Genomic DNA, 20253 nt, shown 5'->3' with positions numbered 1-20253 from the left:
ATGGTACAATGCTTTGTGATACAACAGACCTACACATCATATGCATCAAATATGATATCTTGAACATTTTTTAAATCACTGTTCCCAAAGGTAAACAGGACCTTTATTTTTATAATTTCAGCTGGGTTACCTATCATCAGCTGCAAAGGAAGCAATCGCAATGGCCAGTGGAGACTTTCAGTCAGTCAGTCAGAGGATGGAAGATATTTCTCAGTCCTTGGCGTCAGATCAGGGCAAAGGAGCTTCGCAAACGTTGCAGGAGAACATTCAAACCTTTGCAAAGTATGCCACTTTTTCTTCTGTATTGTTTTTGTCTCTTATACTCTGCACTTAAAATTGACTTCGTATTGATAAATTCACGGAGATGACATGTTTGCTGTTGTATAGCACAAATTATGTACAATATTACAAACACCTATGGAATTGTTCACTTTGCAAAGGAATACACCTTTTTGTTAAAACAAAGAAATAACCTCTTTTCAAAAACTGATTTTGCTTATATGCTTATCATCTTATGAGGGTTTGAATAGAAATTTCAGCATGAGTAGTTACTTTCCGGTACTGCAGGATTGATGTTTGTATCAAGCAACTTTGGCAATATGTTAACGGATTGTAACATAATTTTAAGGAGGATTGAACCTCCAACTACAATTGTATCATTGTGGTCCAATTGTTGTTTTGACTATGTGTGTGTACATGATATAATTTCCAGAATGGGCCCAATCAATGCACATCCACAGGCAATTTCCAAATGCACCGCAAGTTATGATATACACTGTATGCAATATTTTCTTGACTGTAAATTGTCTGCAATAAGGGTAGGGTACAACTCTTAAATCTTTGACTCACAGTGATATAATTTGATGCCACCCAGTTATGGTTCAAATTTAGGAGGACTGGTTGAATAATGTTATCTGAAAATTGTGGTTTTCCCCTGAGGTGCAATGGTTGGCTTCAAACGTTGCAACAGATGCAAAGAGGAGCAATACGAGTGTCTGCAGACAATAATTCTAGTACAAGTGAAAATGACCAGGCAGAAGATCTAAACAGCAAGTAAGTATTTACTACCTTAACCCTATAGATACATAATTTTATGTCTGTTCATATTATCATTCATGATGTTGATGTAACAAAGCATTTCATTCACCTGCTCCCTCAAAGTTAAGTTCCTTGGTCAGGAATTCGCTTAATTGTTGCTAGATGGAGCAAGCCTCTGGCAAGCGTAGTGGTTGTGTGATACAGGATAAACGCACTCACAGAGTAAAGAGTTACATAAACTCTACTCACTGTCTAGAAAATACATGCATGTTGATACAAATGATCTAAAAAATAAACAATCATCTTTATGAGACTCACCCTGGCTACCTAGCCTGTGCCCATAAGGAATGTACAGTAACTGGCGACTGAATGTGTAGTTACAGAATTACGAGAATTCTGCTGGCTCCATGTTTGCAGAACCTTGCAAATTAATAACACAGCTTGAAATCATAAACATTTGGTAAAATTGCAAGTGGCAAAGGACATCAAAACTTTTACTGAAATCACATGCAACACAATACCACTGTTTTGGAGATTATATGTTGTAAACCAAATAAGTCGTTAAAGGGATCAAACAGTTTTGGTTGAGACCTAATTTCAGGTTTCTAACATTTTTTGGTGAGATAATGAGAAGCCTCTTATAAAATATGAAAGAGCATGTAATTCTGTGAGGAATTCAACATTTATTTGATGAAAATTGGTTTTGAAATAGCTGAGATATCCAAAAAAGAGCGATTGTAATAAGTGTGGGGCCCACACTTTATTACGATCGCTTTGTTGTCCCTGCCGAACGAGTTCGAGCAGGGGACTATGAAACGGGCTCCGTACGTGTGTGTGTGTCCGTGTGTCCGTCTGTGCGTCCGTGTGTCCGTCCGTCTGTGCGTCAGTGTGTGATCAAAATGTTCAATTTGCTACTTCTCTGTCAAATATGAGCCAATTTTGATTCTGTTTGCTTTATATGATAGCACTACTGTACATGGGAGCTTTGAAAATTCTACGCAGAATTTCAGTTGTGACCTTTGACCTTGACCTTTGACCTATATTGTACATTTTGCTTCAAAATGCTACTCCTTCGCCATTGCTAACCCGATTTCGATTCCGTTTGCTTTAAATGATGCCACTAGGTGAGGGCTTCAAAACTTGTACACAGAATTTTGACCTTTGACTTCTTTGACCTTTGACCTTGATTTTTGACCTATATTGTACATTGGCTACAAAATGCTACTCCTTCGCCATTTATAACCCGATTTCGATTCCATTTGCTTTATGTGATGGCACTAGGTGAGGGCTTCAAAACTTCTACACAGAATTTTGACCTTGGACTTCTTTGACCTTTGACCTTGATTTTTTACCTATATTGTACATTTTGCTACAAAATGCTACTCCTTCACCATTTCTAACCCGATTTTGATTCCGTTTGCTTTATGTGATGGCACTAGGTGAGGGCTTCAAAACTTCTACACAGAATTTTGACCTTTGACTTCTTTGACCTTTGACCTTGATTTTTGACCTATATTGTACATTGGCTACAAAATGCTACTCCTTCGCCATTTCTAACCCGATTTTGATTCCGTTTGCTTTATGTGATGGCACTACAAATGTAGGTGAGGGCTTCAAAACTTCTACACAGAATTTTGACCTTTGACTTCTTGACCTTTGACCTTGATCTTTTTACCTAGATATTGTACATTTTGCTACTAAATGCTACTTCCGGCGGGGACATATATTACGCACCGCGTAATTTCTACTTTTCCTTGTTTTACTTTCTTTTTGGATGTTTCAGTCATTCCAAACCCGATTTTTATCAAATAAACTTTGAATTCCTCTTAAAATGGTATGCTCTGTACTATATCATAAGTGTTTTCTTGGTATCTTGCAAAAAGTTAAATGCCCAATTCTCATCTCCACCAATGTACCATCCCTTGAAACAATTCAGTTTGACAGAAGGATACACAATAGCATTAATTTAAGAAATGCTACAAAAAGCCATGAATCCAAATTCATGCTAATTCTTTGACTAGAAATCATGCATCTTGAAATTGCTTCATGAATACATGAATGGCTAATCTTATCCTATACTCCTACTAAATGACTGATAATATACAACAAAGGTACATGTGGAATCTAAAACACTAAATGAAATTGGCAAACTAATATCCAAGAGAGTATTAACATCACCCAGGGAGGTGGCACCTCCTTGCATTGCCTGTCCACAACTCTTGGGAGTGTACTGTACTGATTTAGGTAAGGATTCATGTTTTGAACATTCCCAAGTGAGATAATGAGAAACCTTTTACGAAATATGAAAGAGCATGTAATTTTAAGAAGGATTTAGTGTTACTCATTTGATGAAAATTGGTTTTCAAATGGCTGAGATATCCAAAAAAGTGATAATAATAAAAGGTGACAGGCCACACCTTTTATTAGGATCTCTTTGTTTCTCATTGTTTTTGGATATCTCAGCCATTTCAAAACCAATTTTCATCAAATAAACTTTTGATACCCCTTTGAATTGCATGCTCTTTGACATCTCATAGAGTGGTTTCTGAATATCTCACCAAACGTTAAAAGCTAAATCCTCACCTCAACCAGAACTGTACACACCATTTAAACATAGCACACCCCTTCCTTTGCTCTACTGAGTCTTATCTTGTTGCCATAGTAACAAGAGGGACTGGTCAGAGAGAGTAGGTACACAAAGTCACTGCACTCTGCACTACTATGCCCTATTACCTTCACAAATACTGTATCTACAACGCCTTCCCACACACACTGAGGTAACCAATCTCTCTCTCTCTTCCTCTCTCTCTCATCCTGTCTCTCCATCTCTCTACCAGCTTGCACTCTCCACACACATCCAAGCTTCCACCTAATCTGCATATACTTCTCCCTAATTTGCATAAGCTTCCATGTAGTAATCAGTAGGCCTACACATATAGCCCTATGAGGCAAAACATATACACACTCTCTTTCATACACACAGATACACACAGCTTAGCATCAAGCACAAACAATCCTTTGTTCTTGCATCTCAAAGTTCCCTGCAACTTAGCATGGTGTACCCTATGGGACAACTCTTTAAACTCTTCAAAAGTTTCATCAACTACATACACATACTCTACTAGCTACAAATATATATCGCATTGGCATACATTATTGTACTACTATGTAACACACTAATATATATGACTAACACACATATTCAATTTTGTTCGCTTATACTCTAGTCATATAACACATAACTATACACAGGTTATGCAGCACATCACTCAAACTTGCATGAGTTGGAAACTTTCATCATTCATACTTGAAATGTTAAGTTGAACAAGTATACAACTTTCAGTATTCATACTCTGTTAATGGAACTGACAGAAAATTAATAAAAAGATACAGAAGCATACCTTCGGGCTGCAGATTTTCTGGGCAATTTTCGAGTTTGAGGAGATGCTCAGTGGGAGATGTTCACCTTGGTAGAGCAGCTAGAACAATGGCAAATTTGGGGTCTTTGTGCACCCACAAAGAACTCTCTAGCAGCTCTTGGCTATCTTGGGATTAAATATGCAAATTAAGCTACTTGCAGACTGCTCCACTCTTGATGATGGGGGGAGGGGGTTACTTATCAGAAGGGGGCATCTGCAGGGTCAAATATACTGGGGACAACTTACAGCTGCACTTTTGCAATGATACAGTTGTTATGGGCAACTTTGTGAACAAGGCATGCATAGAATTTGAATACATTACAGAAACAGTCTACTTACCATGCTGCCTTTTAGAAAATGACTTTCAAACCTTGTTCATTCTGTTTTGTTATTTGTGATTTTTATTTTCCAGCAAACATGTTTGTACTATATATTTTAATTGTTACAGGTAGCCCCCTCTCCTTAAAGCCCTTTATGTTGTATTACCTCACTCACTGGAATCAGGCCTGTATTTCACCCAGTCTGCCACTTTGTAGTAAGATTGTACTAAATCTAATCACAATAGATGTTCAAATTCCAACTGAATGTCCACTGGTTAACGAAGCTAGAATTAAGTAATTGCAGACAGATTGTGTCATTTTTAAGGTGCAAGGGTTTGAATCTTGCACTTACTTTTCAAAAGCACAGCCGGGAACCTTTTGAACCACAACAGGTCTTATTGTAATCAAAATAAAGTCAAACCTGTCTAGAGAGGCCACTCTTTTTATTTCTATTTGATGGCTGCTATAGACAGGTTTGACTGTAAATCTGTCACAAATTAACCCATCCATTACAGAAATCTACTAGACCCTTGAAAAGCCGGTAGACATTTTAGAATCTTGTTCATGACAGCTTAAAAGTAGATGTTGTGCATTGCTGAATGACAAGCTCATAGTACGAAGGGAGCTGCTGGAGATTTGCCAAGGCAAGAGGTCACTACTAATCTACCAGGTTGCAAATTTTAAGCCTCTGGTCTCTGTGTCTATTGTTTGGAATGCTCAGGCTGGTAGCCCTTGAAGAGGAACTCCTTACTGCATCCATGAATCATGGAGTCAAGCAGCAGATTATCACAAGGTGAGATGAGATGCAGAGTACAGTGGAACCTGGTTATAAAGAGGTTTGATACAACAAAACCCTCTTTACAATAAAGTGATTTTGCAGGTGACAAGTCAGTATATTCCTCTGTTTTTGTACCTTCATGTTATTATTATATTATATTCGTATGTTTATGTAATACTGTGTATGTATATTTCTCATTTTCGTAAAATCATTTGTGACCGTGCATCACAAAACGAACAAAAAGTCGCATGTACTGATAATGTGTGAGGACTGAAAATAGGTGAAATGGGGCAGGTCTTCTTCTACACTATGGTAAAATTTGGGACCATATAACGAACAGGAAAGTGTGTTTTTTAGCAGTTTGTCTTGACCATTTTTTGATAGATTAGTGTGATTAGGTGTGTCTGTAGAATCCCCTTTTCATTTCTTAAAAACCTTGTACACACTCTTCGTTTCAAACTCTAATAACTTTTGAAATAATGATGCTATTGCGTTGAAAGTTGGCATTAATCATGCACAGAATGTGTTAATGAAGCATTTATAATTTCAACTGAATCTAATAATCCCTTCATTGTTGTTGCTCTGGTGGTCAACATCCTGTTTTTTGTTCCATTTATAGCACAGCCAGCACAGCTTGGTACAGATTATGCGCTTGAATACACTCTGTACTTCAGAGACTCTTTTCTCAGTTCACACTTTTCCTGAGTGTGTGCTTTCTTTCCAATATTTAGATAGGTTAGGAGAGTCCATTTGATTTGAGTTAAACATCATTTTAAAGCTTAGAATCTGATCTTTCAGTATCTGTCCTTAACTAAAAATCCATGTCTGGCGACTTTTTGTTTGTTTTGTGGTGCAGGGTCACATTTGTAATTCAGCTTCTGGCTGCAATCAATGATTTGTTGAATAAAGATACCATTAATATATATTATTATGATTATGATAATAATAATAATAGTAATAATAATAATAATAATAATAATAATAATAATAATGATAATAATAATAATTATAATGATGATAATAATAATAATAGTTGTCGTCGTCGTTATTATTATTATTATCATTATTATTATTATCATTGTCATCATTATTATTTATATGGCTTCAATTAGAAATATCAACCTTACGTAATACAAAATGAGAACATACAATGGAGAGGTAAGTGTGTGCCAAGTTGGGCAGCCCAGGTCTGGAAGGAGTGAAATAAACCACTTGGGCCCTCAGGCCATCCTAATGTAGTGAGAATCCCGATAGTATGAGGTAATTGTCATAGTTTTTTAGGTCCTCATTATAACGAGTATCCCCTGTACGAACAAAGTGGCCAAATCCACAAACAGTTTAAAGGTGCTATCATGGAAACTGCACTTTATCATATACCGCAATTCTTTTGCTACACACTCTATAAGAAGTTGGACTCTCAAGAACATGATTTTGATCAAGATGGATGCAAAAACCTCGTGTTAAGTTGAAAGGATGTTATGAAATTCTGTATAGATGCAAAATGAAATGCAAATCGCAATTTAAAATGTGGGTTCCTTGTCCATGCCTGTCATGCCTTTTCTTTATTTTTGTTTGCCTTTTTTTCAGCGCCCAGCTCTGCAGCAGACTTTTGGAGTTGTTATTTCCACCAGCCGATGCCGATGCTGCTCCTGATGTCGAGGATGGTGCTAAAGCTGAAGAGAAGGAGAAGAGAGCGTGGGCAGGAGAGCTGGTAGATCGACAGAGGACTCTGGCTTCAGACATCCTGGCCCACCACGAGTGCTGCCAAACACTTCAGGACAAGATCGACCAAAAGAAGAAAGAAATCAGAGGTGTGTGTGTATATTTGTCTGTCTGTCTGTCTTTCTACACATACATGTATGTGTATCCATATGTGTGTGGGTATGGGTGTGTTTCTGCTTTCCAGCAGTGTTTCTATGCAGTGGTGGATCCAGAGGGGGCGCGCACCAGGTGCGCGCCCCCTCTTTAGTTTTGGTTAAAACAAAAGAAATGCAAAGAAAAAAATAGGGGGGGGGGGTGTGCTCCTCTTTTAATTTTGCAAAGGTGCCTCCCCTTTATGGAATTCCTGGATCTGCCCCTGTTATGTGTGTATACGTGTGTGCGTGAGGGTACCAGTGTTTTGTAACACTTCAAAAATCCATCGGGAAGGTTAGAATTTCTGAAGTTTGTTCGCATAGCATTGATGCACTTAAAGCCAATTCTTTAACATTTGGGAGGTTAGGGCAAAGGGAAGGTGACAGATTTCTTTGTTCCTGCATGTCATAATGATGGAATATGTTTGTCGGTGCATTTTTGCATTTTTTTGAATAAAAATTGAGGAGCCCAAACGTTTTCCTGGTGTTTCTCATCTGCACATTTATTTTGTAGTTGACATGGTAATAGTTAAATGTAGCAAAAAAACTGCTTAAAATTTCTTATCCAATGAAGGCGAGCCAATGGAGTAAAATGGAGTCAAAAGGGGCCTGAGCTTTCGATCCTTGCAGAATCTTTGTCAGAGGCAAAATGACAAACAAGCAGGGAAAGCAATCACATTTATTATAAGGACTTAACACAACAAGAACAGACAGGGACAGGCTGGGTACACAGAACAAAGAAAACAAAGGAGAGGGTGGGAGGTCATGGGCAAGGAGCCCAACAGGTAAAGGGAGGGGGATTAGAGCAGGAGGGTGGACAGACAAAAGGTAGAGGAGAGCAGACAGACAAAAGGCAGAGGAGGGTCAATAATGATCATGAGGATCAAAGGGGCAGCCATTGAAGGAAAGGGTGAATAGGGAGGCAACATCAAAGAAGAAAAGGAACACCAGAGGGCTAAAGAAAGGGAAAGAGTGAAAAAGGCAACAGCAAGGGGAAGGGGGGCCTAGCAAACTAGCATCCATTATGTTGTTATTTCCTTCTTTGTCATTCACTTTGTGTTTGTTGAAACACCTTTTGGTGACTATGGTATCTTACGTGTATTGTTCTTTTAGATTGTATATTCCAACTGATGTTTATTATATCACATTTTATGTATCCTTTGTATCCTTTTAAGGATTATGTGGAAATAAAGTTGAATTGAATTGAATTGAAAACAGTGAGCCCTGAAAGGTGTACCAGGAGTAGGCAACAAAGGAAGTAATCAAACATATCAAATTCAAGTATATACACACACAGAGTAATGATAATAATGACAGTGAAATAATAATAATGAAAAAGATATTTAGCAAGACTTGCTTCATTTTCTACCAGTTTGTCAAGATGCCACTTCATGATAATCTCAACCTTTACAGACTTGCAGGCTTCAAATGTGGAGTTGATGACAAGATTACAGAGTATAGAGAAACAGCAGCAGGACGGTGGAAGTGGCACGTCTAGCCGGTCCTTACAAGAACAGTAAGTTTTCTTCTGTGGTGTGATGTTCATGGTTTAGATTAAATGTTTTTTGGTTGAAGTTTGTGGAAAGTTTTGATGATTGTGTTCCTGAGGAGATATTGATATTAGCCTTGGTCTAATTGTGCAATTTTACACAATGGTTCTAAGGTCACATCTTTTTGTGGAGTTAGTTTAGGCCAGTGGCTTTCTACTACACTGTGGATTAGGTTCAGGTAGTGATCCAGGTTGAACTGAAGTTCACAATGAAATAATCTCTATCAAGATCTTTGACAAGGTTGGCTTTCATGATTTCAAAGACATCTTGCCATTACTCCTGACAAATAACCGTTTCTATTCATTTCCTATTTCGTGTTTCAAAATAGCCTGTTTCATGGACAAGTATTCTCATATCACACCATCAATTCATTCAATCGAGTGTGAATGTTGAAACACCTAGTGTACTGCTGACCAATAGGCTTGTCTTTAGCATATCCATATTAGTCTTGCATCAAGAATTTGCTGCACATCGGCAGAGGTGAATACACATACCTCCAAATGCCAGCCAGATGACAAGTCTAGGACTCAAAATGTCTCCTATTCTCCTGACCCCATTACCCTTACAAAAAAGAACCATGGCTTTACCATGGTAATACCATGGTATGGTAATGAACCATGGAAACCTGGTAATTTTGCCCTGGTAAAACCATGGTACATTACCATGGTATTACCATGGCAAAATACCATGGTATTACTGCTCTTACCATGTACCATGGTATTACTGTGCTTACCAAATACCATGGTACCGGTACCATGGTACAATACCATGGTATTTCTGAGGTGATTTTACCATGGTATTACCATGGTATTACCATGGTATTACCATGGTTAAATTACCATGGTATTTACAATTTGAAAAGAAAAATAACATTAATGGTTGTGTATTTACAGCATGCAGTACTAGTATGTTACCTATATAACCTGGCCTCGAATCACATACACCTGTTTCTACACTATTGTACAAGACCTACATTCTAATCTATACAGGTCTACCTATCTGTATACCTAGAGTATACTTCCTATTCCTAGATACATTGCTAGTGTATCAGTTCTTTATATATGGGCTGATATCTGAAAAGGTTTAAGGCATGGTTACTAACTACATGTCATGCATAATATTAGTCCTATCAAAATATGAATATGCATTGTCATAACACAAGTTAAAATAGTTGGTAACAAAAGAGAAATTTCCCAACATACTTCAAAGTTTAAACCCAGAATATATACTGTGGGTTTTTATGTCTTTTATCTATTTTCTCACCTTTTGCATGTTAGATGCTCTCTCATGAATATTCATGAGCGATACAGAAACCAAGTCAAAACATGGTTCGTGCAACTTGAATCAACTTGTGTTACATTTTCCAGTTGGGTTGATGAGGTTTAAACTGCATGGGAAGAAGTCAGTTCTTGGTACCATGGATATATTAGTACTAACCGGGTGTTTGCACTCACCCACACCCCCCCCCCCACACACACACAAGCACACACATACACACATACACACACTACACACATTCACACATATACTAAATACAGGCTGTAGTATATTTATTACATGAACGTACCGGTATAATATTTTGGGTCGTACTTGGAATTTGTATGAGATGACACGCAATGTGAATTAGTTCCAAAACTTTGCTTATCTTTAACGGGCCAGGCTTATTTGGCTATAAATGCTAAAAATTGCATTTTGGGAGGGAATTTCGCCTCCCCCCCCCCCCCCTCCACAAGATCTCGACCATTAGTATTACGATCGTAACGAAATTTGGCCCAAGTTACAACCACATTGTAATCTACAAAATTATGTGTTATATGTCTTATAAGATTTTTTTTTATTGTCAATTTCTAATTTTAATTCATCAATTAATTATTTGTGCAAATTAGGCCCAACATCTTATTTTAGCCTAATTAAAAGCATTAAGAGTCTATTTCTTAATCATTTGTAAGTCTGTTTTTACATGTTTAAAGACCATGCATCAGACATTAAAGGACTTCCAAAAGCCATTTTTTTATGTATATTTTTTTTGTTTCAAATGTACTTCTTTGTTTTTTTATTGTTTCCTTTGTTTTCTTATGATTGCGGAAGTGGCACCATGACAGATCCCTCCCCCACCCCCTCTCCCCCCCCCCCCCCCCCCCACCCCATTTACGGAATTCCTGGATCTGCTCCGATAAAGAATAGTCAGATTTTTAAAGAGTTTCTTTGTTGCTGTTTTCAATCAATCTTTGCGTCGATTTTTTTTTTCAATCGGAGAAGGGACCGTACTTCACAAGCTTTGTCTTTTCAGTGGGTCCCTCCTTTTTTCACACAATGCATATTTCATTTATTTCACTTTTGTTACCTCAGCAACCACTGCATTGTACCCCTACTTTAGGTTTTCAATTATTGCTTTCTCTGTACAAATTACATGCATTATACTTTCATTGAAGAAAGCGAGATTTATGTTCACCAAATAGATTATTTTGCTGTGGAAAAAACAACAATGAATTTGAAGTTGAACTTGAAAAAAAGTCAGGAAAATGTCTCATGACATGGTCTCTTCCATCGCAGACTCGAAACATCGAGGGTGGATTCCGCCCTTCCCTCTCCTGCCACGTCCCTTCAGAGTTTAAGGGGTTTACCTTTAGAATCGGTTGATATATATTTTGATTTTTCCCATTCGTTGCAAGTATACTCATAATGGTCCAATAGTTTTGACTGTAATGTACATTGTATTGGTACGTTTATAATCGTTTAAAAAGTGGAATCAACTGGTAAAACTGCCAGATTTGATGAACTGGTATGAACTTCCCCAGTCATGCCAGTTTGATACATTACCCGGCTGGGTTCTACTAGCTGTTACAGCCTAAACTTTATCAAAGTGCATGTAGGTTAAATCTGCATTGCTTTCAAGTTGAATAAATCTATCAGTTGTGTCAAGTCATTTGCAACAGGTATACAAGAGCCTGGTTCAAAAAAAGTTGAATCTGCTGGAATCATGGAGTTGATGTTTTAGTATGCCAGTTGTGTCCAGTCGATTCAACCTGCACCAAATTGGTCCAATTTTTTCGGGGTCATCCCACAAGTCATACGGCCCACAAGCTCGACATTGCATCATGGGGCTTATTGTAAAAGTGTCGTGGGCCTTATTTACCTAGTGTCGCAGTCATATGGGCCTTGTTCGCTAGGTGTCAAATTCATGGGTTGTTTGATTTGTTGGCTGTATGATTTGTGGGTGTCGAACTCGAATGTGCACTCATTGTTTCTACTGGAATCAACTGGTTGTTGTATGCCATTTCACACAATTTCTTTCAAGTGGATCATCAACTGAAAAATCTGCTTGTTGTGTCCAGTTGATCCCACTTTGTCTAAGGGCATACTTTGGTCTATTTCTTCCTACTGGAATCAACCAATAGGCTTTAATGTTCCAGTTTACACAATAGATCTAATTTTTTTAATCTGTCATTTTCATTAGAACAGTTCAACTGTTAGTGGTATGGCAGGGCCCTGTGGTATAGAGCAGCGACAACACTGGAGAGGCTCTCCTGGATAAGACCTTATTATTATTATTATTATTATTATTATTATTATTATTATTATTATTATCATTATTATCATCATCATCATTATTATTATCACCAGTACCACTATGCTACTACTATTAGGTATGTTGTTATTACACACATGTAACTCACTCATCACAGTTTGATCCATTTGTTCAAACTGGAGTCATCTATGTTTTCTCAGTGTACCAGTCCATTCCATCGCTTTCAAGTGGAATCAACTGGTAAATCTGCCAGTTGTGTCTAGTCAATTTCAATACAATTATTGTATCTATACAGGAATCGAGTAGTTGATATTTCAGTATGACACTTTATTCCGTTTCTTGCAATTGGAATCCAGTGGTGAATCTGTAGGTTATGTCAATGAATTCTAATTGGTAGACAATTGCCTAGTTTATTTCATTTGTTTCAGTCTGTCAGTTGAAATGAAATGTTAGTTTGGAGTCAACTTGTCTAAGTGGAGTCAACTAGTGAGTCTGCCAGTTGAACGACATGTTTTCCAGTTGGTACAAATAAAACTTCATAATCAATGATTTAGAGCCAGGCCATAATATTCAGCTGGAATTGATTGGTTTTTTTTTTTCAGAGTGTGCCAGCTCATTCAATTTAGTGTCAGCTGGAATGGCGTGAGTTGGTATTAATTTTCATCTTTAATTGTATGGTAATTCACACCATGGTAATGTGAACGAGTATCGGCCTACTTCCAGTTTGCAACTATTTGAACAAGTTGGGTCAAACGGATAGCTATAATGGGACCATTTTTTCCTTGTGATACCAGTAGAGAATGTACCTTTTTTCATCATTATTTGACATTTAAAAGGAGTATACAGTACTGGATGAGATGAGGATTCAGCTTGTAACATTTTGCGAGATATTTAGAAACCACTCTTTGAAATGATAAAGAGCAGAAGAGGACTCAAACGTTTATTTAATGAAAACAGGCTGAGAAATGACTGAGATATCTAAAAACAAAGAGCTCCTAATGAAAGATGGGGCCTGTCAATTTCATTTTGATTTTTTTTTTTTTTTTGGGGGGGGGGTTGGTAATCTCAGCCATTTCAAGACGAATTTTCTTCAAAACGTTGAATCCTTCTTGAAATTACAGCTGTATATGCTCTTTCATATTTCATGAGAGGTTTATCATCTAACAGAAAAAAATAAGTTGTAAATCTGAATCCTCATCTCAACCAGTACCTACTGTACAGTCCCTTTCAGCTGTAAGAATATCATAATGACTATGGTTATTATGCTGCGGTACAATTAAAGACCCTGTGGTTGTAGTACATGGTATGATGGTTATTATATGGTATCTCCGTGGTTATTCTATGGTACAAGTAGGCCTAGTAGTGCCAGAACCGTGCCATGGTATGATGGTTATTACATGGTATATCCATGGTTAATTAGTGCAGCGAAACTGAGGAAATTCCTTATATACCATGGCTATTTTATGGTACAAGTGGTAATACCGTGGTGATGCCATGGTATGATGGCCATAACCCGGCATCACCATAGTTATTTTATTGTACCTGTATAGTTATACCAGGCAAATACAGTAGATGGCATGGTTTTTCCATGGTACTGGTAGTAATACCATGGTAGTGCTATGGTATAAAAATTATAACATACTATTTCCATGGTTATTTTGTGGCGCCTATGGTAAAACCATGGAAATACCATAGACTTCACAGTTATTCTGTAGTATATGTATCAGTACCATGGTCGTGTCATGGTAATGATAGTTTACCATGGTTTTTCTGTGGTATCACCGTGCATCACCATGGTTTTCCTGTGGTACTCGTAGCAATACCATCGATACCATGGTTTTACTATGGCAATTGAGGTTTTACCATGGTTTTTCTGTGGTATCACCATGCATCACCATGGTTTTTCTGTGGTACTCGTAGTAATACCATCGATACCACGGTTTTACTATGGCAATTGAGGTTTTACCATGGTAATACCTTAAATTTCATGGTTATTTTTTGTAAGGGTAGTGCAACCCTAACTCCCAGCTCACCATTGCCCTTTGACTGTCACTATTTGCCTTCCTTACACTCTCCCCTTGTCACTTTTCTCCCTCACTCTCCTCTTTCTAGGGTCCTCTTTTACCATACAACAGTCTTTGCTGAGGCTACATACACATGTCAATCTCTATTTTCTTCCTTCAACTGCATCTTGCACTCACACCTGCAACTGCACTGCACCCACCTGATCACTTTCCTCCAAGAGAGTTGTGTCATTGGATAGTCCTTTTATGAGGCCTCCATCTGTTTCAGGCTTAATCGCTTATGATGGTGGTCTCCTGCATTCAATGATCTCTGTTGTTTACTGAAAAATACTGTATATTTTGTTTTATGTTTCTGTGTATCTACATTGCTCAATGCAATCACCTATGTGTATCTATTTAGTAGGGGCTACTATGTAATCCCGTGAGATTTTTGTGCCAAAATTGATTTTTTTGGCTAACTGTGTCAATTTGGGGGTGCTGAATCCAAAAAACTTTGGTTCCATTTTTTCTGACCACGTCTTCAGTCGCCATTTTGAATTTCAAAATGGCCGCCATAGCAAACTGTATTTTTATCCATATCTCATTAAGTGAGCATTGTAGAAGCTTCAAATTTGGTGCAAAATGCATGGTTGTGATGTCAGACACTCTGGTATATCTTTTTCTGATATTGTGGATTGTTTTGATACAATTTGTAGGCTGCCATCTTGAATTTCAAAATGGCCGCCATAGCAAACAGTATTTTGAACCACATCTCATACACGAGCATTGTAGAAGCTTCATATTTGGTGCAAAATGCATGGTAGTGATGTCAGACACTCCGATATATCATTTTGTGATATTATGGATTGTTTTGATACAATTACTAGGCTGCCATCTTGAAATTCAAAATGGCCGCCGTAGCGTTTTTATGCATATGTCATGTTGCAATTACTGTAGGAGCATCAAATTTTCAGTAATGCACATGCTTGTGGTGTCTAACGTTCCAGTACAGCTGTTTCCTATTGTAGATCGTTAGATAGGCCACCATCTTGAAATTCAAGATGGTGGCCAAAGAAATGTAATACTGTAACTGTGGTAAGAGCCATAGATGAATTTGCCAAAATTGACCTAGTTAGACCGAATTCATTTTCAGGTCACGCAGAACGACAGCCATTTCTTAATTCAAAATGGCCGCCATAAATTCAGACTGTAAGGACGAGGTTCCAGTGACGTCATCAAGCCATCCTGAAGGGCAAAGACTGCGTAAGGAGGGGGAGGGGGGGGGAGGGGAAGGGTCCCATACCACTTCCCATAAGTGTTGGCAAGTGTGTAAGCGTTACATCCCTCGTCCCACAATAGCCAAGCGGGTATGTGGTTCGCGTACACGTGATTTGTTTTGCCTCTCAGGCAAGACATTATTTGTTGTCATGGAACCTCATTGATATTTATTTTTAATCCCAGTTATTAAATAGTTGAACAAAAGCAGGCATTGATGCGATTAAAGGTGATCTTCAAAAACTTGATACCGCCTCGAGAGAATAAAGACAAACAAGGAAAAGTCTCGCAATGGCAAAAAATGCCATAGTCACCCTACCAGGCATCCCACTCACAAGCGTGTTTGTTGACCACAAAATGAAACAACTCATCAGGGAGCTCATAATTGCTGGATGTATTTCTGGAATAACACAGAATGAATAAGGAATGCCAATGAGTAGATTTTACCTGATCGCCCTTGTGTGGGTCATCCTCAATTATCAAGACTTCCAAGATGATTACTGATGTACCGCCAATGATTCTAAAACTACAAAGGAGCAATAATAGCTCAGTTCTGTTGCACTTTGGATGCATCAGAATTCCTCAACAATTTAGAACACAATCTCACGAGGGCAATCTCAAAAATTTTCACTGCATTGAAGCTGATGAATATGGTGCTTGGCAATCAGATATCGGAAACATTCAAGGAGGATATTCTAGAAAGCGATGAAAAGGGAAGTTTTCATGTTCTGTACAAAGAATTTGTATCTGAAAGAATTTAAACAAGAAAAAAAAAAACCTGTCTGGGATAATATGAGAAAAGATCTGTCTGGGATAATATGAGAGAGGCCAGACATTCAGCTCTTGCAATTGAAATACATTGTGTACGATTGGATCAAAAAGTCATTAAGCTTAAGAGGACCACTATCTTCTTATAACGCTTCTACCGGTACAACAATCTGATAGACTTGTCATTATCGAGTCATTACTGGACGATACAATTATCGGAAGTTATATGAGTTCTACTGTTCTAAGTAATTCCACAGTGACTCTTCATCTAACAATTCCATGGCCTTCTCTTCCATCTGACACAGAACGGGGGAAAAAAGAAACAAAGGGTTCATCAAAGATACCATTGGAGTTGTCACCCGTCACAACGAGGAAGCTGATATCCTCATTCCATTGCATATATTAGATGCTACTTCAAGAGCAACAGAGAATTTCAGAGATATTGATGATTATTACGTATTAGACACTGACATTTTCATTCTCCTAATGGATCTTTGCTTTACTTTTAATACTGCATCGCATGTTGTCTGCTCCATCACTGGAAAAGGAGATGATAAAGTACAATTGACACTGTTGAGAGATTATGTTCTGCAAATTGTTGCGAAAAACAAAGGTCTGCTCGGTCATGCCTTTCATGGCACAGGCTGAAGTTGAAAATTTGAGGATGTCTCAAAGAGCAGATGGATCAAGAATTCTTTAAGCCTGGAATCATGCAGAATGTGCAATGAAACAGTCCATGCTTTCCAGAAGTTGGGCGTGGATGACTTCAACCTGGACAATTTGCTCTCGTAGAATCTTGACACAACACATCCAGAGAACAAAACTCGTAAACCTCCACAACCTAATTTGTGCCTCTACTTCAGGGGAATATAATATGGTACATTGTACATTGTCATTATTTCCAGCGGATATACATAAACTGCGCAATTAAATTCTTTGAGCTCCCTACACCAACGGTATATAGCCACAGAATTCATTATCTTGTTCATATGGCAAGAAATGTAAAAGTCATTGTTTCTGGAAGAATTTAGAACCAATTCTCCCCTGTGTACAGCCCTATACAAGTGCTGTGACTTCAAAAACACATGCAGGGAATGAGCCTAGAAGACATTAACTAAGTAAATTTCCGATAAATTTTCGAGTATACCCACACTGCTAATATTGTTTATTTGAACTCCACAACCAAATCGTCTGAATGGGGGCATTTAGTCACTCAGACACAGTATTTTATTGAGGCACTTTTGAAAGTCATTTGCTTTGACACCAGAATCACATGATTTCCCATTCACAAGTTTTACCCAAATGCAATGCTCTTGAAGGATTGTTTCCCATGGCAGCCATTTTGCATTTCAACGTGGCAGTGTACCTGCAGGAAACAATCCCGTCTATGCAATGATAATACTATTTATTGAAGTGATTGACTTCCACATATTTGTAGGTCCTATACATGAAAGTGCTCCAGCATGCTTGAGTTTGCAGGATAAAGATCTTACAGCACAAAATATGGGTAGAAATCTATCTTGAATTTCAAGATTGGCAGCCAAAGCGAATAATCCATTATAACAGAATGTATAATTATGTGTGTGTATGTTTGTAAAAGAATGTACAATGTACACCTTCATAAACTTGATATGCCTAAAAGCTGCTTGTAACCACAGATATTAGCTGAAAAGCAGCCATTTTGAAAGATAAAATGGCAGCCTAAAAAATGATCTGCAATTTTAGGGAGGGGATCAAAGTGCATCTGAATGTTCAACATCATGAGCCAGGTTTATGCCCGGAATGTGAACTTTCTGTATTGTTTACAACATGAAATATGGGTCAAAATATGCATTCTGGTATGGCGGCCATTTTGAATTTCAAGATGGCCACCTACTAGTATGATATCAAAATGGACAGAAAAAGATGTTTCAGAAAGTCTGATAGCATACGCATGCTCTTTGCCCCTAGTTAGAACCTTACACACTGCATACGATATGAGATATAGGCCCAATTACATATGCTATGGTGGCCATTTTGAATTTCAAGATGGCCGCTAACCAAAATGATCCATCATTTAAAACAAAAATGTATGTGTTAGCATGTCTGACATCATAAGCATGCTTTTTGCCTCAAATTTATACTTTCCATAATGCTTACAACCTGAGATACAGGTAAAAACACAGTTAGCTATGGCGGCCATTTTGAATTTCAAGATGGCAGCCCTCAAATTGTATTAAACACTCTACAATATCAGGAAATGGTGTATCAGAATGTCTGATGTCATAAACATGCTTTTTGCGTCAAATTTGAACCTTCATTGATGCTCACATTATGAGAACTGGGTCAAAATACAGTGTGCTATGGCGGCCATTTTGAAATTCAAAATGGCGGATGAAGACGTGGTCGAAAAAAATGGAACCAAAGTTTTTTGGATTCAGCACCCCAAAATTGACAACGTTAGCTAAAAAAATCAATTTTGGCACGAAAATCTCACGGGATCCAATATTTCGACATAGCAGACCGTACTAATTTGTGTACTGTTATCGATTTATTTCACTGCACTTGCTGTTCTTTGTCTTTGTACTTTCTGAAATTTGTATTCAAATTGTATCTGATTGAATGCAGAAATAAAAACAAACAAACAACATGTTACAGCAAATCTCTCTTCCTCAGTTTACATCACTCTGCAAACTTTTACACGACACAAGTGGAGCCCTTTCAGATGATAGAAAATTGCTGTTGTAATTATGTACCTGATATGTGATTGTAATCTTGATAGGAGTTTGGGGGTTACAAGATTCCTGATATGTCAATCAAACTCACAAAGCATGCACCAGCTACTACAAAGCAGGCAAATTGCATTACATTTCATGTGGTCTGTCAATGGGATCGAGCTAAGCTCTACCTCCCCAATCATGTTTTGAAATGCAAATGACGTCACGTCAGGTAATGTAGTTCCACAATTTGACTGGCTGCCAGTGGGGCAAGAATAGAATGATGTGTATTTATGCAGGCCATATGATATAACAAATATTACCTTGTCTATCATAGTTATTATAATACTTGACACTCAGTCTCTAGGTGTTATATTTTCCCCTCAAGACAATATTTTCCCTCAGCTGTGAGTGCTTCAGGGAAATATATTTTCTTGGAGAAAGTACAAATCCTAGCGGGTGTCAAGTTTGATATTACACCTCTTTAACAGGCAAACGCTGTACAGTGGACTCCCATTATAACGAAGTCCTCAGGACTGGCAGTTTTTTTCATTATATCAAAATTTTATTACAATCGAACAAATAAGCCATAAAAGACAAAGAACAGATAATGTTACGGCCTGAATTTTTATTTCGTTGTAACCAGAAATTTCTTATAACCTTGTTCGTTGTAGTGGTAGTTCAATGTATGATGTTTCTCTCCAACGATTCCCTTACTCCCCAGACAGGAGAAGCTTGACAACCTCATCTCCCACATCACCATGGAGAGGGGCATCCTCCAGGGATTGGTCATCGGGAGTGGTGTCAACTGGGCAAAGGACGAGCACCTCCGAAAAGTTGTCATAGGCCTCGGAAAACCACTTCAGTTGGATTGAAGATTAGCTTCCATAGACTGTCCTTTCAGAAGGCAGTCAGCCAAAAACACTATGTATTGCAGAAACTGGATTCCCTGTGGTATCTTTATGTGTACATGGCACACCGTGCTCAAATGTGTAATGGACTTAAAATTCATGCAGGAATAGGA

General features: G+C 38.0%; 1 protein-coding gene across 1 annotated transcript; it reads left to right on the top strand.

Moving 5' to 3' along the window:
* Positions 1-137: 137 nt before the first annotated feature.
* On the top strand, positions 138-20104 carry LOC139717084 (uncharacterized). The gene is made up of 6 exons (XM_071628592.1): positions 138-282; positions 940-1053; positions 5499-5570; positions 7143-7366; positions 8822-8924; positions 19954-20104. The coding sequence occupies exons 1-6, from the start codon at positions 161-163 to the stop codon at positions 20102-20104; spliced, it is 786 nt and encodes a 261-aa protein (XP_071484693.1). The 5' UTR covers positions 138-160.
* Positions 20105-20253: the final 149 nt, after the last annotated feature.

The sequence above is a fragment of the Diadema antillarum genome, unplaced genomic scaffold (genome assembly GCF_040938485.1).
Source record: "Diadema antillarum isolate AM-2024a unplaced genomic scaffold, OU_Dant_1.0 scf00000071, whole genome shotgun sequence".
Lineage (NCBI taxonomy): Eukaryota > Metazoa > Echinodermata > Echinoidea > Diadematoida > Diadematidae > Diadema > Diadema antillarum.
This window is presented reverse-complemented; position numbering and strand designations above follow the sequence as displayed.

Excerpts from the sequence above, each read along its gene's own strand:
- LOC139717084 (XM_071628592.1), top strand. The coding sequence starts at position 161 with ATGGCCAGTGGAGACTTTCAGTCAGTCAGTCAGAGGATGGAAGATATT. Across the intron at positions 7,367-8,821 it reads AAAGAAGAAAGAAATCAGAG|ACTTGCAGGCTTCAAATGTG; the intron begins GTGTGTGTGTAT and ends CAACCTTTACAG. Across the intron at positions 8,925-19,953 it reads AGCCGGTCCTTACAAGAACA|ACAGGAGAAGCTTGACAACC; the intron begins GTAAGTTTTCTT and ends CTTACTCCCCAG.